The sequence below is a fragment of the Gymnodraco acuticeps genome, unplaced genomic scaffold (assembly GCF_902827175.1).
Source record: "Gymnodraco acuticeps unplaced genomic scaffold, fGymAcu1.1, whole genome shotgun sequence".
In the NCBI taxonomy this organism is placed as follows: domain Eukaryota; kingdom Metazoa; phylum Chordata; class Actinopteri; order Perciformes; family Bathydraconidae; genus Gymnodraco; species Gymnodraco acuticeps.
In genome coordinates, this window is record NW_022990652.1 from 1,939,896 (window position 1) to 1,962,908 (window position 23,013).

The 23,013-nt window shown below is 39.6% G+C and overlaps 2 protein-coding genes and 1 long non-coding RNA gene across 6 annotated transcripts in view; 1 reads left to right on the forward strand and 2 right to left on the reverse strand.

The window, feature by feature from the left end:
• Positions 1–636: 636 nt before the first annotated feature.
• tmem267 (transmembrane protein 267) lies at positions 637–5,301 on the reverse strand. Its single transcript, XM_034229468.1, has 3 exons — positions 5,218–5,301; positions 3,312–3,767; positions 637–2,904 (listed from the first exon to the last, which is right to left on the reverse strand). The coding sequence occupies exons 2-3, from the start codon at positions 3,708–3,710 to the stop codon at positions 2,569–2,571; spliced, it is 735 nt and encodes a 244-aa protein (XP_034085359.1). The 5' UTR covers positions 3,711–3,767; positions 5,218–5,301; the 3' UTR covers positions 637–2,568.
• A 4,696-nt stretch (positions 5,302–9,997) lies between these two features.
• Positions 9,998–10,719, forward strand: LOC117554889. The gene is made up of 4 exons (XR_004570330.1): positions 9,998–10,093; positions 10,401–10,461; positions 10,561–10,594; positions 10,696–10,719. It is a non-coding gene; the product is annotated as an uncharacterized LOC117554889 (long non-coding RNA).
• A 5,488-nt stretch (positions 10,720–16,207) lies between these two features.
• Positions 16,208–23,013, reverse strand: part of cntfr (ciliary neurotrophic factor receptor) — a 259,028-nt gene continuing 252,222 nt past the window's right edge. For 3 of the 4 annotated variants that reach the window (XM_034229505.1, XM_034229504.1, XM_034229502.1), the window contains 2 exons: positions 19,023–19,149; positions 16,208–17,671 (listed from right to left, as the gene is read on the reverse strand). In XM_034229505.1, coding sequence (XP_034085396.1) covers position 17,671; positions 19,023–19,149 — 128 coding nt within the window. In that variant the 3' untranslated portion in view covers positions 16,208–17,670. The remainder of the gene's footprint in view (positions 17,672–19,022; positions 19,150–23,013) is intronic. The other variant, XM_034229503.1, reaches the window with a different exon arrangement.

Below are 23,013 nucleotides of genomic sequence, written 5' to 3' on the forward strand. Positions count from 1 at the left end.
TACCTTTTATAACAGCACTCATTGTCTACATAATCTGTTTAGGGCCCGAGGCCGAGAGAAAAACCTTTAGAAATTGCAAGGATTACTATAATATTATTTTCACCAAAATGAATCGCGTTTTTGAGAGTCCTTAGCATGCTTAACAACTTGTTTTGCACACTTGTCAGGAATAATAAAATGCTGTAACTCGCCTCTAAATGGTCAAAACTGTTTTAGAACCTCACACGTTGGATAAGTAGGAAGTTATTGTTGAGCAGGTTAACCAGATCACCACTATATTTGGTCTGCTAAATGTTAATACCTCGCCAGCCAGACGCCGTAACTTGTGTGGTTCTTGGAACACGTTACCGTGGCAACGCATTGTTCGACATAAAATAAGTACTTCTTTTGGGCTTAGCGATGCATATACAGAACTTGACACACGCAGTCACACACAGTAACAAACAGTTATCTGCTATGTTTATTTTGTTTCGGTATGGAAAGGTTGCTCAATAGCGCCGCCTTATAAACCTTAACAACCCCTGCTGTACGTGACACCTAGATTAAGATATTTGTTATGCCACGAAAATTATCATTACAAATGTTAAAGTCACAATATATAGTTTAGCAAGCATATTGATTCACAAACAAGGGATATACAGTATACACAGGATATACTTTATTGAGAAAGAAAGGACACATTAAAACCATCATGACTATCTATACTTTAATACTAATGAAGTTCGTCATAAAACATGTTCAACATAGGGCCCATATAAAAAATAATTTAAAATAAAAATAAATGAAATTGTGCAAAATTCAACTTAATATTGCATAAATAAAGTTTACCATTTGAACATAAGCAGCAACAATAAATTATTTTACTTTCAAATGACACTGGCAACAAAAACGGGATGGCATCCACAAAGTAACTTTCTGAAGTTCAGTACATTTTGGAATTTTCTGTGCAATTATTCAAACTTTAAGACCAGATTTATTCCAAAGGACACATTTTGAAGCTCACTGCAGCCCCCTAGTGGACAAAAAGCATCACTACGACCTTACAGTTACCAGCCGCTCCACAAAAAAAAAAAAAAGCAAACATTTTGTAGCTGATATTTGAGATAAAAGTGATTACTTCAAATCGGTCCAAATTCAGAAAGATACAAGCAGGCTTAAGTCTTGACGAGTCCACCATCCCTTTTACACTGAAAATGACACTCAAATAACTTAAGTTCCTAAAAGTCACTAAATCCACTCTGTTACCACATATAATGCATCATGTATAATACAGTAAACTATACTGTTAAGGAATGAAACACAAGCAGTGCAATGACTTCCTACCTCTAAATGTTTTATGTCTTAGTAAATGATTGTACATGATAAATATTTGAAATAAATGTCCTTCTTCTACTCATGGCTTCACCACTACATTTCAGCATGTATTTGATCAATCATTTCATCACAGAACCCTATACAGCAGGTTAATGCACCTACATCAACAAGTAATATGAAGATATTACTAGCGTTGGACTCACCGTTGAACAAAAGATTCACTTGAATGTTTAACACTTCAAAAATATGAATCCAGCCTATCTCCGGGTCCCTCAGCTTTTTTATGATTGATGTCAAATAGAGAGGTCACACAGCCATGACATTATAAAATACAAAAGACTAATTTCATACTTAGCTTTCGCTGCCACAGTGGAGCCAAATCTGTCTAAAAGCACAAGGTGGACGTTTGCAACGGTAAGAATGAAACCTACAGAAATCAGTTAAATCCAACTACCCTAAAGTCAAAAGACTAGAGGCCGCACATGTTAGAAACAAACTGATTTATAACAACATCCTGATCCACGGCCGACACGGTTAGCACGGACATTTCTGGGCTCTTCCAGGAAAACGTATCTTTGAGTGAACATTATCCAAGCAGTAGAGGCAGAGCCATGAGAAGAAAGGTGTGTGTTCCTTTAAAACTCTACAATGAACGTACGATACACTAAACTTCACTACTATGGCAGATTCACAGTTTTAAAAGCACAGTGGAAGAACATACTCCGGGTGAGAGTGACACTGATAACAGGTCTGTCAGAGAGGGGGGAGGGGGGGGGGGGGTTGAACTTTGGTTGACTTTTCCTTGAGTGTTCCTTCTTAGGACAGGACGTGATAGTGGTTAGGGTTCATGTCCTGAAGATGACCAGAGAGCGGAAACGCCTCTGCGGAACGATATGGCGAAGGTTTAAAGGGTCCCTCCGTTAGCATTTAGCATTTAGCACAGGAGACAGGTATCAGGATCCTGATCGTTTCATACCATAAAGAGCAAAATCCATACTGGGCACATACACTCTTTTTCGAAAAACCAATTATTATACACGACTCCAAAGAAAACCCATATTTTGTTGTCCTACTGACAGTTTTCTCATCCTTTCGGGTGAAAAAAACTTGATTCTTCGCCAACATTTCTCTCCAATAAGCTGAAAGAACAAGTTCATCCTTCAAATGTTTTCTCCAGTAATTTCCAATTTCTAAAAGTCGTCTCAGAGAGCATCTTGTATCCCCACCAGATCACCAACCAATCAGGGAGGACGTCTACACATCGATGGCCACCCCGTGTTTGGTGGAGATCACGTCCCTGGTCCCTGTTAGGTACATGAGCACAGAACACAGGTGGGGCAGCGTTGCCGTGGTGCTGACGTACAGCCAGTAGGGGAGGGGGGCCGTGTTTCCGAACGGACACACCCACAGGCCGTGGCGCACGGCGTCCCGGACGTGGTGCGTCGCCATGGAGATGAACAGCATCCACGGCAGGGAGCACCAGGCGTCTTTGAGGCGTCCGATCCACATGAGGAAGCGCAGCGAGAGACAGAGGACGGGGATGATGGAGGAGCAGTGGAGGGGGGGGCGGTGGGGGAGGGAGACGGCCGCCTGGAGGGAGGGAGGCAGTTAAGATAAAGTATCTCTGGATGTACTTCAGCAGAAACACATCATTACAATATCTACTTTGAATTTCATCTTGTATTTATTTATTTATCTGTGCACACAACCTGCTAGCCCTTTAGAGTATTTTGTTTAAAATATGATAAAAAAGTAATTATATAGCATGTCATTAGTATTTTCGCACAAAATACGACTATACTAAGTTGAAGAACTTCAATAAAAAAGAGCATTGTTTGTAATAAAAATATAAAAAGTCATCCTATACTTTATTGTAAAGAATTGCTAAATAAGATATTTTCTCCAAAATTCCTATGAATTATATTGCACTATTTCCAAATGTGGTACATTTCTAGTCTTAAACATGTAGAAGAGCCCTCAGCAGGGGGCGGGTCTACCTTGAGTGACAGGGACCCCGCCATATAGAAGTGGTCCAGGTCGATGATGGAGGCCAGCAGGCCGGCCAGCAGCACCTCGTACACGTCGCTCTTTTTCCTCAGTCCAATCACCACGGCCCACGACCACAGCCCCACCAATCCGTGCGTGGCGTTGTCCAGGGCGGCGCGCAGCCACAGGTGGTTCTGGATGACGGACAGCTGGAGGCCGTGGTCCGCCACCACACAGAACATGCCGAGGCCTGCCGACGCCAGCAGGGAGGCGGAGCTAAAGGTCTGCAGCAGGGCCTGAGCCTTCTCCGTCTCCACAGCCAGGCTCAGAGGGAGCGGGGCCCCCTCCCCCCCCAGGCCCCCCGCCCCCAGCAGGGGGACCGCGTCCAGCTTGGAGTAGAATCCTTGCATATTGACTAACGGCTGAGTGGGCCAATCGTCACTGAGGGTCAGCAAGAGTCAGGTAGCCTGGTGACGAGAGGGGAAATGTAAGAGGCGAAGAAAAGATGGTTACATAAATGTATATTTGTTTACATATTTACAGTATATGTTTGTACCCCATGTTGTTAAATAACAAAAAAATAAACTAGTCAATTTGCCTAATATATATAATATCAATCAAACAAATTAAATGTCTGTGTGTGCTTCTGCTTCATGCTTGGTACAAAGATACATAACAAAGGCACGATGTTCTCTCTATGCTGCTCCAATGACCACAGATTGAGCAATCCAAAGGGCAATCAGGCATAACAACAAGCCTCCACAATAATAGTATAACATTGTTGTATCACATTCAACTGTATCACTGTTCATGGAGTCTTATAAATCAATATAAATAAGTAATATACAACTGAAGCCTTTTAGCACAACAATTAGCACACAAAAATAAACACTGTAAACAGCAGTCCTAGTCTGAATGTCCCTTTTTATTTTTAATAAACATCAATGCCAGTGGTTGAAAGTAACTAAGTACATTTATTCAAGGCTAGAGGATTTATACTTCTACTTGTAGTGGAGTACTTTAAGACCAAAGTATTTGTGCCTTTTACTGGTAGTGGAATACTATAAGACCATATTATTTGTACTTTTACTTGTAGTGGAATACTATAAGACCATAGTATTTGTACTTTTACTTGTAGTGGAATACTATAAGACCATAGTATTTGTACTTTTACTTGTAGTAGAGTACTAAAAGACCATAGTATTTGTACTTTAACTTGTAGTGGAGTACTTTAACAGCATATCAGTTGTACTTTTACTTGTAGTAGAGTACTACAAGACCATAGTATTTGTACTTTGACAACCAGAACAGACCCCAGAGACAGCCTGTGTCTCCTCATCAAACACAGCGTTCATCTGAGACATTCCGTGTCTTTAAACCCGGAGGGAACACGGAAATAGGTCTGTGTCTCTCATGCAATACAGAGAAATGTACGACAGGTCCACGAGCAGTCTCTCTGAGTGCATCTCGAGCTGCAGTCTCTTGCATTTGAAAAAAGAAACACGTGATGTAATGCCCCAGAGTATGAATGTTTAATTAGCTAGCTAGTTATTTCTGTCACCTGCTGTTAGCAACCGGTGTTCTCTGGTGTAACGTCAGCATGGTTAATTAAGCCAATTCACTTTTTATTCGTTTGACGTTAACAAGACGTTAGTAAATAAAGACATGTTGTATAACCTTTTGTTACAGAGCTACAATATCAGAGAGCTAACGGCTAACAGTGACAGAGATGCTGCTATGTGTAGGCGGCATCAGCTGTCACGATTAGCTCTGCTATTTAGTGAATTATACAACATGACATCGTTCGTTTACCATTAAAACGTTTGTTTTTAACTGTATTTTCGGTGGTTTAAATGGTTTTACGGTCATTTGTGTTAGCCGGTTGATATATATATATATATATATATCGTTACTCACCCCATGCCCTGCATTGGTTATCCGACCGGTCCTCCAGGCTTCACTCTTCTTCTGTGGTGTTTGTAGGCTGCTATGTCGCGTTGCTGCCACCAAGAGGGCATGAGCTGAACAGCAAATGGGGACATCTATTGTTACTTATTAAGACATTTCAGAAAGTATGATAACGGAAACAAAAGGGGCAAGTATGAAAGAACACCAACACTGGCAGTTTTTCTTATCATAAAATGTTCAGAAAGGATGAGTAAAAAAAGTGGTGTAAAAGAGTTGACTGTTAATGTGTTAGACACTTGAAATAGCACTCTAGCATCTGGGCTACGTTAAAGAACTTGACATAAATGTTATGTCTGACCTTTAAGTGTTACCTATTTGATACAAATTATATTTAAATAGTTTTTCCTCTTCATTGTGATGTAATTCACAAAAGCAAATGGTTTGGTTAAAGACGTATTCAATAGTGTTTTTCAATGAAGTAGATGGTAGATAATCTGTACTGTTTTTGTATTTGAGAACATGTATTTTTATAACGGCAGAATCATTAGAGCAAGGCATTTACAGAGATACAGTACACTCTTAGTGGCTGCAGTTTCTCGGAGCATCACTAGAAGGTGGAAGAGACCACAGCATGAAAACCAATGACTGGGCAATGAACACTGTAAACATCATACTGTAACTAGAGAAGGACATGTTTGAACTGTGTTGGAAAGCAGACACTACACTGTATTGCTAGCCTTCAAAGTCATCAAATGAAAGAGATGACACATTTTAAAATAAACAGTATTCTCTTCAGCAGTTCAGGACCAACCAATAACAAACGGTTATTTCTTAAATCAGTATTTATATTTTATGAATATGAAATAATGATCATATTAAACCTTGAGTGGGGGATATTATTGGCTCCCATATTTCAAATGGCAAACTTGCTAATCCTCTACTACATAGTGGGTCAGACCTGCCATGCTTTTCAATTTCACCACTGATGTAAAATCCAATGTTGTCTCAAACAAAGATCTAAGATCCTATCAATGTAATCTCTTTTGATGGGGTGTCTTTAATGAGCTTGGTTGTTTTAGTTGAAAATGATTTTCTCATTAGGGATCCATTTGGAAATTCAAATACAATCAGTGGTTGGATTTTTCTCTGTTTAAGCTTGTTTCCTCTGACGTTGTATTCAGTGAGATTTACAAGCGTTTTGCTCATTGTCTGATTGAGCTCCACATTCTTTGATCAACTTGTTATACTCCTGTGTTTTGAATGATGTCCACAGTTGCTTTGTACATGGAAAGACATGTCTGCCTTTGTTCAGATAACCTTGAAACTAAATTCCCTGATGCACTTCTGAAAAGATTTTTTTTCAGAATCAGAAATGATCTAAAACAACAAATATTTGGCATTTTGGTCAGTTCTCTACAAGAGTGATAGGTTCAATGCAATCACGGGAAATCCACCACGTAAACTCAAAATAATCAACTGTGTGTTTTGTTGTTAAGGCTGACAAGCAATTGGTGGAGTGATTTGTTGATTTGAGAGGCAAACATCATCAGTATTCTTAGAGCTGACTGCAGGATGTCTGCCAAAAGGTTTTTTTTTTATTAGCAGTCCTTTCAGGTCTAATTTTAAATGAGAGGAGATGGAGGATACAAGAAGAGACTGACAATTTGTCACTATATACTTTAACACAGGTGAATAGTTACTAATGCAGCATGACACACTGATATCCTGCTCCACCTATCCCTTATGCACAGAGCAAAGGAACAGGAATATCTTGATGGTGGATTTAATTGATTTTCAGGTCACATGAGGACAGAGGAGATATGAAATCAGAGAAGTGGGATATACCGTGATGCATCTGAATTATTCAGCACCATGGAGACAGGCAGAGAGAGAGAGAGAGAGAGAGAGAGAGAGAGAGAGAGAGAGAGAGAGAGAGAGAGAGAGAGAGAGAGAGAATGTTTCAGCACCACAGACAGCGCACAGGGAGGCCCTCTTGCAAGCCCTCCTGTGGGCCAACTAAGGATTCAATAAAACTCCTGAAGTGAATTTATTTTTAAACATTTTTAAATGTGTCAGTTTAGATAAATGTATTTTTTCATTTTCATTTCTTTCAAACACTCATTTTAATACCACTCAATCGAAATGTTTAATTCTCATGCCATTAGATTTAAGAGACATTAGCAACAAGTCCTCCAACTCATACGACCAAATGGGTCGATTGTTCAAGCTCTTATTACGACCAAATATGTCGTTTGTTCAAGCGCTTAATACGACCTATAATTACGTTTTAAAGTTGTCGGCCTCTAGTGCTCCCGTTGAATGCAAACGTTACAGAGGGTTGTTTATTCACAAATAACCCTCTCTGTAAAATCCTAAATTGTAGGATAGTTTGGCCATTAAAACGCTTTATGATTAGATTTCTAGCGAGAAGTATATATTGTACTTTTAGAATCCACGTCCAGTCGATATGTAGGATGATAGATCTATAGTTTGATAGATATTACGAAGATGGTTTGAGGTTTCGTCAGGAGAACGTGTATGCGGCAAGCTTCCATGTAAAGTTACGGGTTGAAAACAGTATTTCCGGTCTCGACGTTTTCATAATAAAACCAATGATCAAATGATTTAACAGTGATATCTGCAGTACTCATCCACTAAAAAACATCAGTTTATCCTAGTTAATTATACGACATTAATTGGTTTAAATTGTGTACAATGCTTTTGTGTTTTTCCCATAGGTTTTTCTCTTTCGATTCTGAGAGGTTTTCAGAGGTTTTGATAGGCTAAAATCACGCCGCAATGCACGTCGGGATATGGTGTTTATGTGATATGAAATCGGAAAACATTTAAAAAAAATAAAATAATACTTTATTCCGAGTGTTCTTGCTTTTCTCTTTGAAAGTCATCACATAACGGCATTGTAATACACGGTTCAGCTGCATTAAATATTACATATCTGCCGTAGATATTTATTTATAGAGCCCTGATCAGAAGACCTTTTGACAAACTGGAAGAGATGCCGCCAAAACTGAATACGTGACGTAGACCATAAATATATCAACAATTACACAACATCTTCCATTTCTTTTCACACAATACGTCTCCTTGCAGTATCAACACTAATTCGGCTGACTTTTATATTTGATCCAATTAGTAGATAGTCTGTATTTACACCCTAACGGTGCACAGCTGATAGAAAGGGACTTTTTTGTAGTTTTTAAAGATATCACTGATTTTCTGAACTACCTTTCCAACTCCTCATGCAGTTGACTGTTACAGGTCTATACAAGTTCATGGTACAATGCATCAGCTTCACATCGAGAGACTGAAACTGTATTTTCCTTTACCGTTCTGTTTTAATTTCACAATAAAGTGAATAGTCATATTATGTTTGATATTATTATGTTTTATTAACTAGACCAGTGATTCTCAAATGGGGGTACGCGGACCCCTAGGGGTACGTTGGGGTACTGCATGGGGTATGTGAGATTTAAGAAAACTAAAAAAAGTTAATTAAAAAAATACCATGCATGATTACAAAAACCTTAGTAGGCTACAATAAGTTAAATAGAAAACACAATTTTATAAAAAATATTCATAGAACCACCAAGGGGGTCCTCATATAAACATGTCAAATGTGTGTATTGTATTTTATAGTTTTGCATAATATATCATTTTGTTCATTGGTTTGTTAAACAGATATTACTTCAGTTGAAAAACTCCTTGGAAAAATCAGTTTTTAAAAAATGTTGTTATTTTTTTTCATGCATAAAATGAAAATATCCTTAGTTTGCTGTAATGCATGAAGGAGTTAATAAATCTTGGAATTATTTGTATTGGCTTTTCCGATCAAAAATGTTCGGGGTCGGTCAGGGGGTACTTGGCTGAGAACATGTGGTTTCAAAGGGGGTACATTACTGAAAAAAGTTTGAGAAGCACTGAACTAGACCACTGTTTTTTTAAACCGCACCTCCTAGTGGTTAAAGCACGTTATTGAATTTAGTTGTTGAATAAGTTATATTTGATGAAAACATTTAAATATTAAGAGTAGCCTACATACAAAATAGGGGTCAATGATAGAAATATAGAATAGAAAATATCAAGAAGATACTGTAGTGATCTCTACAATAAAAGGAGGATGTGCAAAACAGACAAACTGATAAGGCTGAATTTGACTCAGGTGTAACTAAAGTCTGATTTAAGGGTTGTTTATATTTCACATCATTAATCAGAATCTGCAAAGTAACAAAAATAAATGTAGTAGAGTAAAAATACCAGGTTAACCTCTGAATTGTAGTGGAGTAGAACAAAGTGTTCAAATCTGCTTACTCACTGTAGTGCTCCCCATTATATGTTTCATTTGTGTCCACTTGACTGTCTCCTCCATGATTTCCTGTTTGTGTTTTTATCATGTTCTGTTGCCTATTAGCGGTTTTAAAAAAAACATTTTTAACAAATTGTACGGTGTCCTTGGGTACGGTGGCCGGCAGGTGCAAACGCGGAACAACGGCCAAAAACAAATACATTAGCAGGAAACAGCTGCAAATCCTGAAATGAAAAACAAACAAATCCTGAAAACAAATACAACCAAAAAACACTGCATTTACAGAAATGATGCAAACTAAATACAACACACAAACCCCGAAAACAAACGCAACAAAAAAACGCTGCAAATACCAAAACGACATGCAAAGTCCAAAGCACATACAAATCCCAAAACACATACAAAAAAAAACATTCCGGAAGTGTTCCAGGCCTCTAGGGGGCGCGCTACGTGGAACAGATTGATGTCTGACCAGACATAGAGGGAACGAACAAGAGTGCTGCAAATTGAAGCCGGAGGAAACGAAGTTGATCGAAGTGGAAAAAGACGATATATAAAAAGGTAAGTTTTGTTTTGATACAAAGAGCGCCATATTTACCCAGCTAGCGTTAGCTTGTTTGGTGAAAGAGCTTGCAAGTCAAGAGACAGCACTGTCTGTGCACCTAAATGTAACTCTTGACATCATATAGATATATTATAGGTGCAGAGAGGAGTTGGTTTATTGTGCTTCAATGTAAATCCTAATGTGAGAGTTAAAGGACGGTCAACAATATAATGTACCTTGGTCAGTTTGGATTTATCGTGGCATTTATTCTTAATTAAAGTGAATTTATTTTATTTCAGTCAGTCATTTGTGTGTTGTATGCAGGTGTGGGACATTCCAAATGTTCCAAAAGTGAGCACTCCACGAATGGACAACAGTTTGCAGGGTAAAATAAAACATTGTCAACATATTATTTTGTGCCACAAGAAGCAGAATGTTTTAACAGTACAGTAGTTTGAATATATTTGTTGTTAACCTTTATCAGACCTCTCAGGCACCCACAACCAGCGTCTGATCGGGTAAGACTAATTACAAATGTAATTATACCATGTAGGTTTGAATTTGTGAACATGAAATCAATAAATACCTTTGTGTGCACTTATTTCCTGGGTAAAAATAGGATGGAGCACCAACCCCATTCCAGGAAGAGGTCCAGTCTGCCCCGGGTCAGAACCACTTCTATAGGTAAACGAGGTTGACAGTTGCATCGTGACACAGTTGTTTGCTGTGTATCTTTATTTTACATTGTTTGTTTGTATAGCCTCCAATCACAGTGGGTAACATTGCCAGGAAGCAGAACAATTATAATTTTATACATTTCCAAATGACACCCACAACATCTGACATCTTAGTGAAGACAATACAAAAAACACCCACAAATATTTTTCAAAGATCAGATATTTTTTGTTGCATCCATTTCAAATGTTTACAAGGATTGTGCAGGAGTATGACAAAGTGCTGTTGTCAGTTTAGAACCCAATGTATTGAAACAACAGGAAGAGGATCGACATCCTTTTGTAAATATGACTGTCATGCATATATTAGGTATTTGAAAGTAATTATTCAACTGTCTTCTCACTGCAGCAACTACACAACTGTGTATGCACTTATCAATATTGATAGCCAGTCTGAGCCAGAAGACACAATGGAGCAAAGGTATTAATTGTTACTATTACCACTTAATTTTTCTATTCTATTCTGTAAATCTTATTACTAGCTTCATCATTTAATATTACAATACATCACTTTGTCTTTCCCAGCACAGAATACCTGACTGCGGCACACATTGTTGCAGAACTCTCTGCAAAAATAACAAATACATCTTGCAGCAGGTTCAATATTAATAGAGCCAGTGTGTGCGATGGAGCAATCCGCAGCTTCAAAGGTGCCTCATTCGATCCCTCTCATGAGATGTCAGTTAAGTTCACTGATGATGAGGGACACACTGAGGATGGAGGGGACAATGGTGGTCCCAAGCGTGAGTTCCTGACCTTCCTTATGGAATGCCTGAGAATGAAGAAAACATCACGTCAGCAACTGTTTGTGCCCCATGGTGGTGTGACTTTCCCAGCCGCTCACTGTCTCAAAATCTGATTCTAAATATATAATGTTCTCTATAAAGATAGAACTAATACACAATTATGAATGTATAATATAAGCTGTTTTGTGTATTTAATCATGCATTGGTCTACAATTTAATGATGGCTTCTACATATTTCACATAAACAGACAATGAAAAAATGTGTCCTTCATGCTGATAACTAGTGATACGCATCTGCCAATTCGTATTCTAAACAGAGTAGTGTGTTGAATCCTTATTTCTTGCATTTGAAACAGATACAATAAAAAAAGTGAACTTACTGTTGTGTTCAACTTCTGCCAAAAACTGTACATGTTTGCCACAGGAGCCACAGAACACTTGAACTGTCCCCAGATGCTGGCCACAGAAAGGACAAAACATGGCGGCCTGAAAAGACATACATTGATGTAGTAAATCCATTTAATCAAGTTAATCAAAAACACATAGTCTAAATAGTGGTTAGCTAAATAAATAGAAAGATACATCATGTTTACCGTTGAATCTGTGTTCTCTCTCCTTGAATGTCTCTATATTTGTTCTTGAGCATGTCTAATGCACACTACTCTCCTGTCATTACTTTGTCCCTCTTCACATGTTGTCACATCTCTCTCAATTCAATAGCTTTATTAGCATGACCATAGTTATAGGTAATTGCTAAAGCTCTGTAGGCTATAGTTGCAACATCTATACACAAATATATACATATAAACAAACTGCTAATAATTCAAATGTCCTTTTTCCGCGGTACTCACTATGGCCCGTGTTATTTGCCTGCACTTGATTTGTCATCTCTTTTAAAAATGTTCTTCCCTCACTTTATCTTCTCTTCACGTGAAGCTCTCCTCTCCTCAGCTGGTGTAGTAGTTAGGCACACTAACGCTAGCTATATAAATATGACGCTCTATGTATTAAAACAAAACTTACCTTCTTATATCTTTCTCCACTTAAATGAACTTTCTTTCCTCTCGATTTCCATCACTCTTGTTCGTTCTCTCTATGTCTGGTCAGACATCAATCTGTTCCACGTAGCGCGCCCCCTAGAGGCCTGGAGCACTTCCGGAATGTTTTTTTTGTATGTGTTTTGGGATTTGTACGTGCTTTGGACTTTGCATATCATTTTGGTATTTGCAGCGTTTTTTTGTTGCGTTTGTTTTCGGGGTTTGTGTGTTGTATTTAGTTTGCAACATTTCTGTAAATGCAGCGTTTTTCTGTTGTATTTGTTTTCAGGGTTTGTTTGTTTTTCATTTCATTATTTGCAGCTGTTTCCTGCTTATGTATGCGTTTTGGGCCGTTGTTCCGCGTTTGCACCTGCCGGCCACGTACACTGCCACTCCAACATCCAATCACAGAGCTTGAGGGCTAATCACGGGGTTTGTAAAGCAAGGCGGATGTTGTAGTCCCAAACAATAGCTGGGGATTCTGGGTAGTGTAGTGTCTTCGGAAACTCTGTGGTGTCTAAACTCCGAAAAAAACAATTTTTTTCTCCGAATCGAAGGTTAAAAACACAAAAGCATTGTACACAATTTAAACCAATCAATATTGTGTAATTAACAAGGATAAACTGATGTTTTTTAGTGGATGAGTAATGGAGATATCACTGCGTAATCATTTAACAGTGTGGGGAATACTTCCGGTTTTATTATGAAAATTTTGAGACCGGAAATACTGTTTTCACCCACGCTAACTTCATATGGAAGCTGCCCCATATACAGTACACGTTCTCCTGGCGAGACCTCAAATCATCTTCGTATATCTATCAAACTGTAGATCCTACACATCCACTGGACGTAGATTATAAAAGTACAATATACACTTCTCGCTAGAAATCTAATAAAAAAGCATTTTAATGGCCAAACTATTCCACAATTTAGGATTTTCCAGAGAGGGTTATTTGTGAATAAACGACCCTCCGGAGCGTTTGCGATCGACAGGAGCATGTTGTTTCTTACACGACCACTAGAGGTGCTACACTTTAAAACGTGACTCTGGGTCGTATTTAGCTACTGAACAATCGACCTATATGGTCGTTTTTTGTAGGAGGAGAGGCTGGACATTAGAGTTGTCTCTCGTATTGCTTACAGATCATCTTATAAAGTGGCCACTGACACATTTCAAACAGAGGTAGCTACGTTTTGGAAGAATCCAAACAAATTTCTCATCAGTGTGTATGGCAACAAAGAACTATGTTTGAACAGATTTGAGTAAAGTAAAGAACACATGCACTGTTGGATAAACAAGAGCACAATCGTACAAACCAAGCCAAATGTGTTAATGTATTAATGCAGGGTTCTTTTCAGGATCACCTTTCCAAAAAAAAAACACAACGCCCATGAGTTAATATATATGTGCGTTAAAACTGTGTGAAAAACACACATAGCAAACAGTGATGGAGAGCGAGGTAGAGAGGCAGCGAGTGTAAAGAGGCGGGGGCCGGATTGAGAGAGAGGGGAGATGGTGTCATTCAGCCGGTTATCAGGGAAAGGTCAAGCTGGTCATTAGAGCAGAGCGAGGCTGTTGGAACTGACAGGCTCTCAGTGGCGCGCGTGCACACACACACACACACACACACACACACAACACACACACACACACCACACACACACACACACACACACACACACACACACACACACACACAACACACACACACACACACACACACACACACACAACACACACACACACACACACACACACACACACACACACACACACACACACACACACACACAGTCTTTCCTATAGATAATGTGGACCACACAGTCTTTCCTATAGATAATGTGGATCACACTGTGGGAGCATGTTGAAATATCTGCTGAAGTTCTTATTATGCTATTTATGAGCCATAAAGTAAAGACGTTTTTTAATCAGATTCGTTACAAGACATAGGACAATAATTACAATGCAAGAAGTGTCCTCACTTGTCTTACGTCAAGGTCTCCTTACCCTCCTTGTTCATGTCATGATGCCCCGTCATTTTAAATAGTAATTGGGTTCTCATCGACACGGGACGGGCCAGTACAAGCAAGGAGAGAGTAATGAATGCGATGCCCACAGCTGCAGATACACTCCCGTCTGCACACAGAGGACTCCAGCTGACAGCTGTTAGATGGTGTATTGATTTGTCCTCGCGCTCCACGTCAGCCTGCCAGGACTTGTCAGAATATTGGAAGAAAGAGAGCTCGAGAGAAGGAAGAGAGACCGTGAGGCAGATTAAGGAGGGGAGGGAGGCACTGAGAGCGGGAGCTAAAGGTCAAAAGGAGAGTTGGGAACCACCGTATAGCTAATTTGTTCTCATTTCCAAGTGTAATGTGAGGGCTGAATGTTGACACTGCGTTCATTTGGGAAAGTGAACGCATGCCTGGATCTGAACAAGGGGATGTCAGGTAATAAATACCTGCAGATAGATGATCACCAACTCTTAAACTAAACCCCCTTACAGTAAGCCTCAATTATTTAGGAGAGAAAAACACATAGGCTTACAGTAAGACTGTGCAGCTATCATATCGTGGAATTATTCTATACAGTTTAGAAAGATCTTTAAATATCCAAGAGGCACACACATGTCTAGGTAATCAGGTGAAGAATCTGCAGTTTTTCTTTTTACCTTTTGAAAATATATCTGCCCATTAAATGGCTGTTTCCAGAAAAGACATGTAGTATGTCTCAATAAATAGTATGTCGAATTGGCCAACATAACAGCGTGCTTTTCTGACCCACAATGCTCTGCAGAGCGGAAGATGCATCACATCGATTGGAGGCTCGGAGATCAGAGGTAGATGATATGACGAATGTACAGTATGACCACGAGGGTCAAAGTTCAAGGCGCAATGTAATGATGAAGTAGTATGTCCCAATTGTATACACAAAGTACAGTATAAGTACTTTGCAGAGCCAGCTGTAGTTTGTACTTAAAGTGAAAAGTATGCAGTTTAATTTCAACCCTTACTTATACACTTATTATAGTGCTTTTCTCAGTTAGCATCTGTATGCACTACCTGAGACTGTTAAAGGTCCCCTATTATACTCTTCTTCATCAATAAATTATAGGTCTCAGATATAAACAAAACATGTCTCTGAAGTGTTTGGCTCCAAATACCAAACAGATCGTGCATTGTAGCATGCCATAAACCCCTGTTTAAAAAGAGCTGATTCTGTGTCTGTAGCTTTAAATGCTAATGAGCTGCTGTTGGCCACGCCCCTCTGTGAAGTGATTGGTTAAAAAAACACAATGGTGCACGAGGAGGAGATTCAGGTGATAAGGTGGGTGGGTGTTACCTTGGTTGGTGATTGGCGAATGGTTGCCCAACCCAAAAAAACTGTTGTGATGTCACAATGTGGCCAAATCTGATTGGTTCATTTTCAGACAGGTTTTTAAATGCAAATGGAAATATACTTATGTCTTTAAAAATATTGCCTTTTAGCCCCTCCATTGACACCTGACCTTCATCGAGCGTTGTCAGGAGATAATACTCTGGACCACATGGTGAAATAACAGCAGCCATGTTGCGTTCACAGTACATCGGTTCAGAAGGAGAAATGAGTGTGAGGCCAGTGTGTCATCATTTATTGTGAAATGGTCACATTTAATGGTTGAAACCTGTCATTGTATATACATCTATAAAAAAGACCCCGCAGGTACAGGTTACGACATTCTACTGCTAATACATACATTATTATTATAATTAAATAATAAACTTTTTGTTCAATGTTAAAGTTACATATTATAGTTTACAAAATAGGATCAAGGAGAATTAAGCCATTATGAATATCTGAGAGAAAAAAAACTAAAATCCTATATGTGTCTTGGTATTATTTGTCCATAAAATAAAAAAATACAATAAAACACATCAATATTCCTTTTTGAATAACATAAGAATTAACTGGTGATATTGGCTACTACTGGAAACTGCGATGTTTGTCGGAATTTAAAAAGCAAACTGTTTTGGGTTATTGTATTTTACAGCACGGAGCAGAATGGGAAACCAACGAAGCTCGTATAAACGTCTTCGCCGTCCAACTGAAACAAATGTGTGGGCGATAAGATTTGTTTAGTCTCAAATCCACTTTATTTCTTTTTTTTACAATCCAGGTCCTCTTTGCCAGTCGCTGAAAGCAGGGTGTAAAGCTAATTGTCTAAATACGCCACACTACGTTACTGAATTCTTCAAAGTGTTAGTCCCCGTGTCGGAAAAAACGTCTCGCTCCGTCAGCTTGATTCAGTCGTCGGCAGATTCAGAGTCAGATTGAGTGTCCATGTGGCTTCTTTATTGTTAAATGGTACTTTTAGTGGGGTTTCCTCTGACTCGTCCCAAGTAGCGTTTTAAGTGGGACATCAATCGTGTAACTTCCAGGTTTTTGAACCCACGATGAAGGCAGACACAGGCTTCAGGAAGCTCAGTGAGTTGTTTGGGATCCATTATGTCAAGTGAGGGGGGGGGGGGGGGGGTGAAGTTGAGTCTTTGGCATGATGACTTAGCTGTATGGGGACTGCTACGGTGCTATACACACAAACACACGCACGAATGCTCGATATGTGTGTGTGTTTGTCTGTACGGTGCTGCAATTTGAGAAAAAAAGGGTGAAAATGAATTTATGATCAATAATAAAAAAGGAGATATTTTTTGTCGTGTGAGGAGTTGTTTTTTCTTGCTCTGAATTCCCAAATAAAGTCTGCTGTGGCCCGTCAGAGCCACCAGGGGGAAATATAAGACTGTTTATGCTGATATCGCTGCTCCTGCTGCTGCTGCTGTTGATGAAGCCACTTTCAAAAGTTCCTCTGAAGAATTTCTTCGTCACCATTTATCAAAAAATGCTCCATGGCATTATCATCGTCTGGTTTCATGTCTAAGTAATCTCGGTGAGTAACTGCGTGATGGACAGAAATGATCAATGCACTGTATCCTTGAAACATGTGCAAAATAGAAAAAAGACACGCCGCCTCCTCCTCCTCCTCCTCCTCTTTTTCTTCCTCCTCTCCTCCTACTCCTCCCGTCAGGAATGATGACATTCACATCTGGGGATAAAGAGACACAAGCACAAATTAGGCACATTATCAAAACAACACATTTATTTCAGAACAATCAAAATCAGAATTTGGTTATACATCCAAATGTGCTTTGGTGCAAACATTAACACAGTAAGAGAAGACAGGTCCGGCCCCTTAGCCTATCACCTACAATGTGTTGGGAGTTATAGCCAATAGAAAAGCAAGTGTTACATAGTGATGCCATTATGTTGTAGAAGTAAAAAAAAAAAGTAGGCACCCAGGAAACACATCAACTAATGTTGAACGAGAACAGGAAGAGGATAACACTTTGTTTTCCCCAGTAGCTATACCCAGTTATTGAAGAGAATACATGTAAGTGTCTAAAGGACAAGGGAACAATCAAAGTATTTGGACTACAAAGTGCAACGTGTCCTGTGATGATGACGATGTTTGCTCGGAGGAAAAATGGAAAGCCGCCCGGGTAAAATACCACCGTGAAACGCTAGAGGGGGAGAACTTAAGAAGTCTGTTTGCACCATGCAAGAAGCTTATAGACATGTCTCTTTAGTCTGTTACTATGCATTGTATTTCACTAACTAAGTGTTTTATTGTTTTTTGTAAAATCTTAACACGTAAAGTAGATGGTAACTTCAGCTGTCAGATAAATGAAGTGGAGTAAAAAGGAGAATATATAGTTGAGTAACATTATAAAGTAGCGTTGGCCTGTATCACAAAACACTAATACTGTGTATAAACAGCACATAACCGATGGACTGCCTATAGTAAAGGGTACGGGTGGACAATTGGCCTAAATGTGCCATATTCCTCCAACTGAACCTGGCTGCCTCATGCTGCACTGGCTCGTCCAGCAGCAGGTGTTCAGGGGGGGGGGAGGCAGCCATGGTAACGCCATTTGGTTTACGTGTTATTACAGGGGTGCTGTTTGGCAGTACGGTGCAACAATCCCTACTTGTTTGCACACCTTTCACAGTGAGTTTGGTTGTGATGCAGGACTTTGAGCTTTTCAGCATTCACAGTCCAGATCTTCAACAGGAGTCGTACCATTACAGCATGATTCACACAGTTAAAAGTGTGAAATTAATGAAATGCGAAAGCTTCGGATTGGATTTTTACCTCAATCACTTCAGGGGGTTGTGCAGAAAAATATGAAGAAAAATGCCCCGCTGTGTCATAAAACAAACTCACCCAATCAGTGTTGCTCTTGTTCCATTAAACACGGTGCACTAGAGTTCAATAGACATGCATCGACTTGCCAATATGTGACTGAATGACTGAGTCCATGATCAATTCAAAGGGGCTGTAGACTCACTAACCAAAGTTGGTGTTTGTGTAAGTGTGTGTGTGTGTGTGTGCTTACCACATGAACAGCAGCAGCATTCCTAGCAGCAAAGGGGAGAAGTGTGTGAGGAGCCTGGCGGCGCCGCCCACTGGTTGCTCAGCCTTCTGTGGAGCGTTGGAGGACGGGATGGGGGAGGTCTTAGCTTCTGGAGGAAAACAGACAACACAATAAACCTTACTGAGCATATTTTTTAATGAGCTCCATAAAATCCTTACTTCCCTATTTTTTTCTTTTTGGTCATACAGTGTTGCACAATCGTTTTCGTTCATACGGGGAGAAGCGCCTAAAATGTCGTTTTTGATGAATGGACACTGAAAAGCGGCCATCGCAGCAGGAAGAAGCAAATAGAAAGGAATATGCGGCGCGGAGTGGAATCAATTCTAATCTGCAAACACAATCAATATAGGACTTGTCAAGGCAGTTATGAAGTGAGCCGGACAACAAAAAAAGATGAAAATCTCATTCATACTGAAGCCGCGGGGAAACAGAAAGGAGAGAGGGACAGAGACGGAGCGAAACAGATAGACGGATAAATGTGGAAACGGAAATTCAAAAAGGGAGGATGAGGTGAAAACCCTGAGGGAAAGGAGGCAGTGAGTGGAGGTTGATACAGTTAGAAAGGAGGGAATGTGCAACTGTGGCAGTTAATATACTGCTGATAAGACACAGTGATATGGACACATTTACACACCTGTAACACATGGCAAGGCAAGGCAAGTTTACTTATATAGCACCTTTCAACACAAGGCAATTCAAGGTGCTTTACAAAAATGAAAGACATTCAGACAAAGGCATTTAAAAACAGTAAAAGATAATAAAATAAACATTAAAATAAAAAATACATGAATAAAAAGTAAATGAATAAAAAGTTACAGTGCAGTTTAAGATATGAATAGTTCACACAGAAGTTCCACTTTACTGATGAACACAACGGCTCAGTTTCAATTAAAAGCAGCGACAAAAAGATAAGTCTTCAGCCTGGATTTAAAAGTAGTAAGAGTTGTAGCGGACCTGCAGGTTTCTGGGAGTTTGTTCCAGATATTTGGAGCATAATAACTGAACGCTGCTTTACCATGTTTAGTTCTGACTCTGGGAACAGAAAGCTGACCAGTCCCTGAAGACCTGAGAGATCTGGATGGTTCATAATTTAGCAGAAGATCAGAAATGTATTTTGGGCCTAAACCATTCAGTGCTTTATAAACCAGCAGCAGTATTTTGAAATCTATTCTTTGACACACAGGAAGCCAGTGTAAAGACTTCAGAACAGGAGTGATGTGATCCACTTTCTTAGTGTTAGTGAGGACTCGAGCAGCGGCGTTCTGAATCAGCTGCAGCTTCCTAATAGATGTTTTAGTGAGACCTGTGAAGACACCATTGCAGTAGTCCAGTCTACTGAAGATAAAAGCATGGACAAGTTTTTCCAAATCCTGCTGTGACATTAGTCTTTTAATCCTAGATATATTCTTTAGGTGATAGTAGGCTGATTTAGTAACAGTTTTAATGTGACTGTTGAAACTCAGGTCACATGTCCATGACTACACCTAGATTTCTGGCTTTATCTGTTGTTTTGAACATTGCAGACTGAAGCTCAGCGCTAACTTGTATACGTTCTGCCTTGGCTCCAAAAACCATTACCTCAGTTTTATGTTTGTTTAATTGGAGAAAGTTCTGACACATCCAGTCATTGATTTGTTCAATGCACTTACTCAGTGTTTTAACTGGAGAATAGTCTCCTGGTGAAATGGTTATGTACATTTGTGTGTCATCCGCATAGCTATGGTAATTTATTTTGTTGTTTTTCATTATCTGAGCCAGTGGTAGCATGTAGATGTTAAAGAGAAGAGGCCCCAAGATGGAGCCTTGAGGAACCCCACATGTCATATTTGTCAACTCAGATTTGTATTTACCTATAGAAACAAAGTTGTTTCTGTCCTTTAAGTAGGATTCAAACCAATTTAGAACTGTTTCCGAAAGTCCCACCCAGTTTTCTAGTCGGTCGAGTAATATGTTGTGGTCAACAGTGTCAAACGCAGCACTGAGATCTAATAATACTAACACTGAAGTTCTGTCACTGTCTGTGTTTAAGTGGATGTCATTGAAGACCTTTACAAGAGCAGTCTCAGTGCTGTGGTTTGGACGAAATCCTGACTGGAACACATCCAAACAGCTATTTAAATGCAAGAAATTACTCAACTGTTGAAAGACTACGATTCTCTAGCAGCTAGTTTGATGATCCGTGTAAATTATGAGAGTTTTCTGTTAGAATGTGTGAATGAGGAGCTCATGCTTAAAACTATGCTTGAAGTTTGCTGCGCAGCTGGTTCCTGTTGCTCACACACCCACACAACACAAACTGTGTCAAATCCCAGGGGCGGTCCACACATTTGACTAGCCAGGGGGCCCACTGATAGATAGAGGGATTTGGGTCTAATCGTTAAAGATTGGGAGTCAGTCACTGATTGGACACCTACACACACAGAATATGTTATGTACTATATGTCAGGTGACATGTATAAGATGAAAATGTGCACAAACGTAGCCGTTCTGCGCACATTGCTGTTGGTTGAGGATGATGAGGTAATTCTCATATCTCTGAGCTTCCTGCCGCGCTTTCAGATGTGCCATACTCACTCTGGGCAGCTCACAGATATGACGTGTGTTTGATGTCCACGTTCCGTTCAAATCAACCCCCGTACCCATTGAAACGTGAAGCTGTTGATGGCATTCGGCCAGTGTTTACCTCTCTGTTTAAACAAGGGGTCATTATTCCGTGTAACATTGGACAATGATTTTAGGGTTAGAGCGGTTTAATGACTGCAGTTTTCAGGGCCTGTGGAAAAACACCTGAGTGAAGAGACTTGTTTACTATATGAAGTAGATCTGAGGCCATGCAAGGCAAAACATTTTTGAAAAACCCTGTAGGAATAATATCAAGGCAGCAAGAGGAGGATTTCAGAAGTTGTATAATGTCCTCTAGGTTTTTATCATTATTCTGATGGAATTGTGTCATGATGTCTGAATTGATATTAGGTGGACACAGAGACAACACATTTGCTGTTCCTGATGCAGAGGCACTGACTGCTTGTCTGATTTTCTGAATTTTGTCAGTGAAGAAGGAGGCAAAATCATTGCACGCCCTGGTGGATAGAAATTCAGAGGCTACTGACACTGGGGGGTTAGTTAGTCTGTCGACGGTAGCGAACAAGGCACGTGCGTTGTTTTTGTTTTTGGCAATGATATCAGAGAAGAAAGACTGTCGGGCAAATTTCAATTCCAAATTATAAAGGCCAAGTCTCTCTTTATAGATTTCAAAGTGCACCTGGAGATTTGTTTTTCGCCACCTGCGTTCAGCTTTTCGACACTCTTTTTTCTCTGTTCTCACGGTCATGGCCTTTCTCCATGGAGATATTTTCTTCCCAGTCACTTCCTTTACCTTAGTTGGAGCAATGGCATCTATAACATTTTGAATTTTTGAATTAAAATGATCTACTAGCTCATTTACTGAGATGTTGGCAGGGGCAAGTGTGGAGGAAAAATTCTGAGTAAACATTTCCCTAGTGTTTTCAGTTAAACATCGCTTTGTGGTTACCTCTTTTTGAACATTTTTGTGAACAGAAATAGAGCTCTCAAAGAAAACACAGGAATGATCAGAGAGTGCAACATCAGTCACCACAACCTCAGAGATATTCAGACCCTTTGAGATAATTAAGTCCAGAGTGTACCCCTTATTGTGCGTGGGCTCCGTCACATGCTGAGTCAGTCCATAGCTATCAAGAACACAAAACAGTTCTTTAGCCCCTCTGTCCTGGGGGATGTCAACATGGATGTTAAAATCACCAACAATGACTAGACGGTCAAAGTCAATACACACTATAGACAGCAGTTCAGTAAAGTCATCAAAAAAGCTTGCACAGTATTTGGGTGGTCTAGAGATATTTAGGAACAGAGCTCGAGAGGAGCATTTCAGCTGAAGGGCCACATATTCAAAAGAAGCAAAGTTCCCATAAGA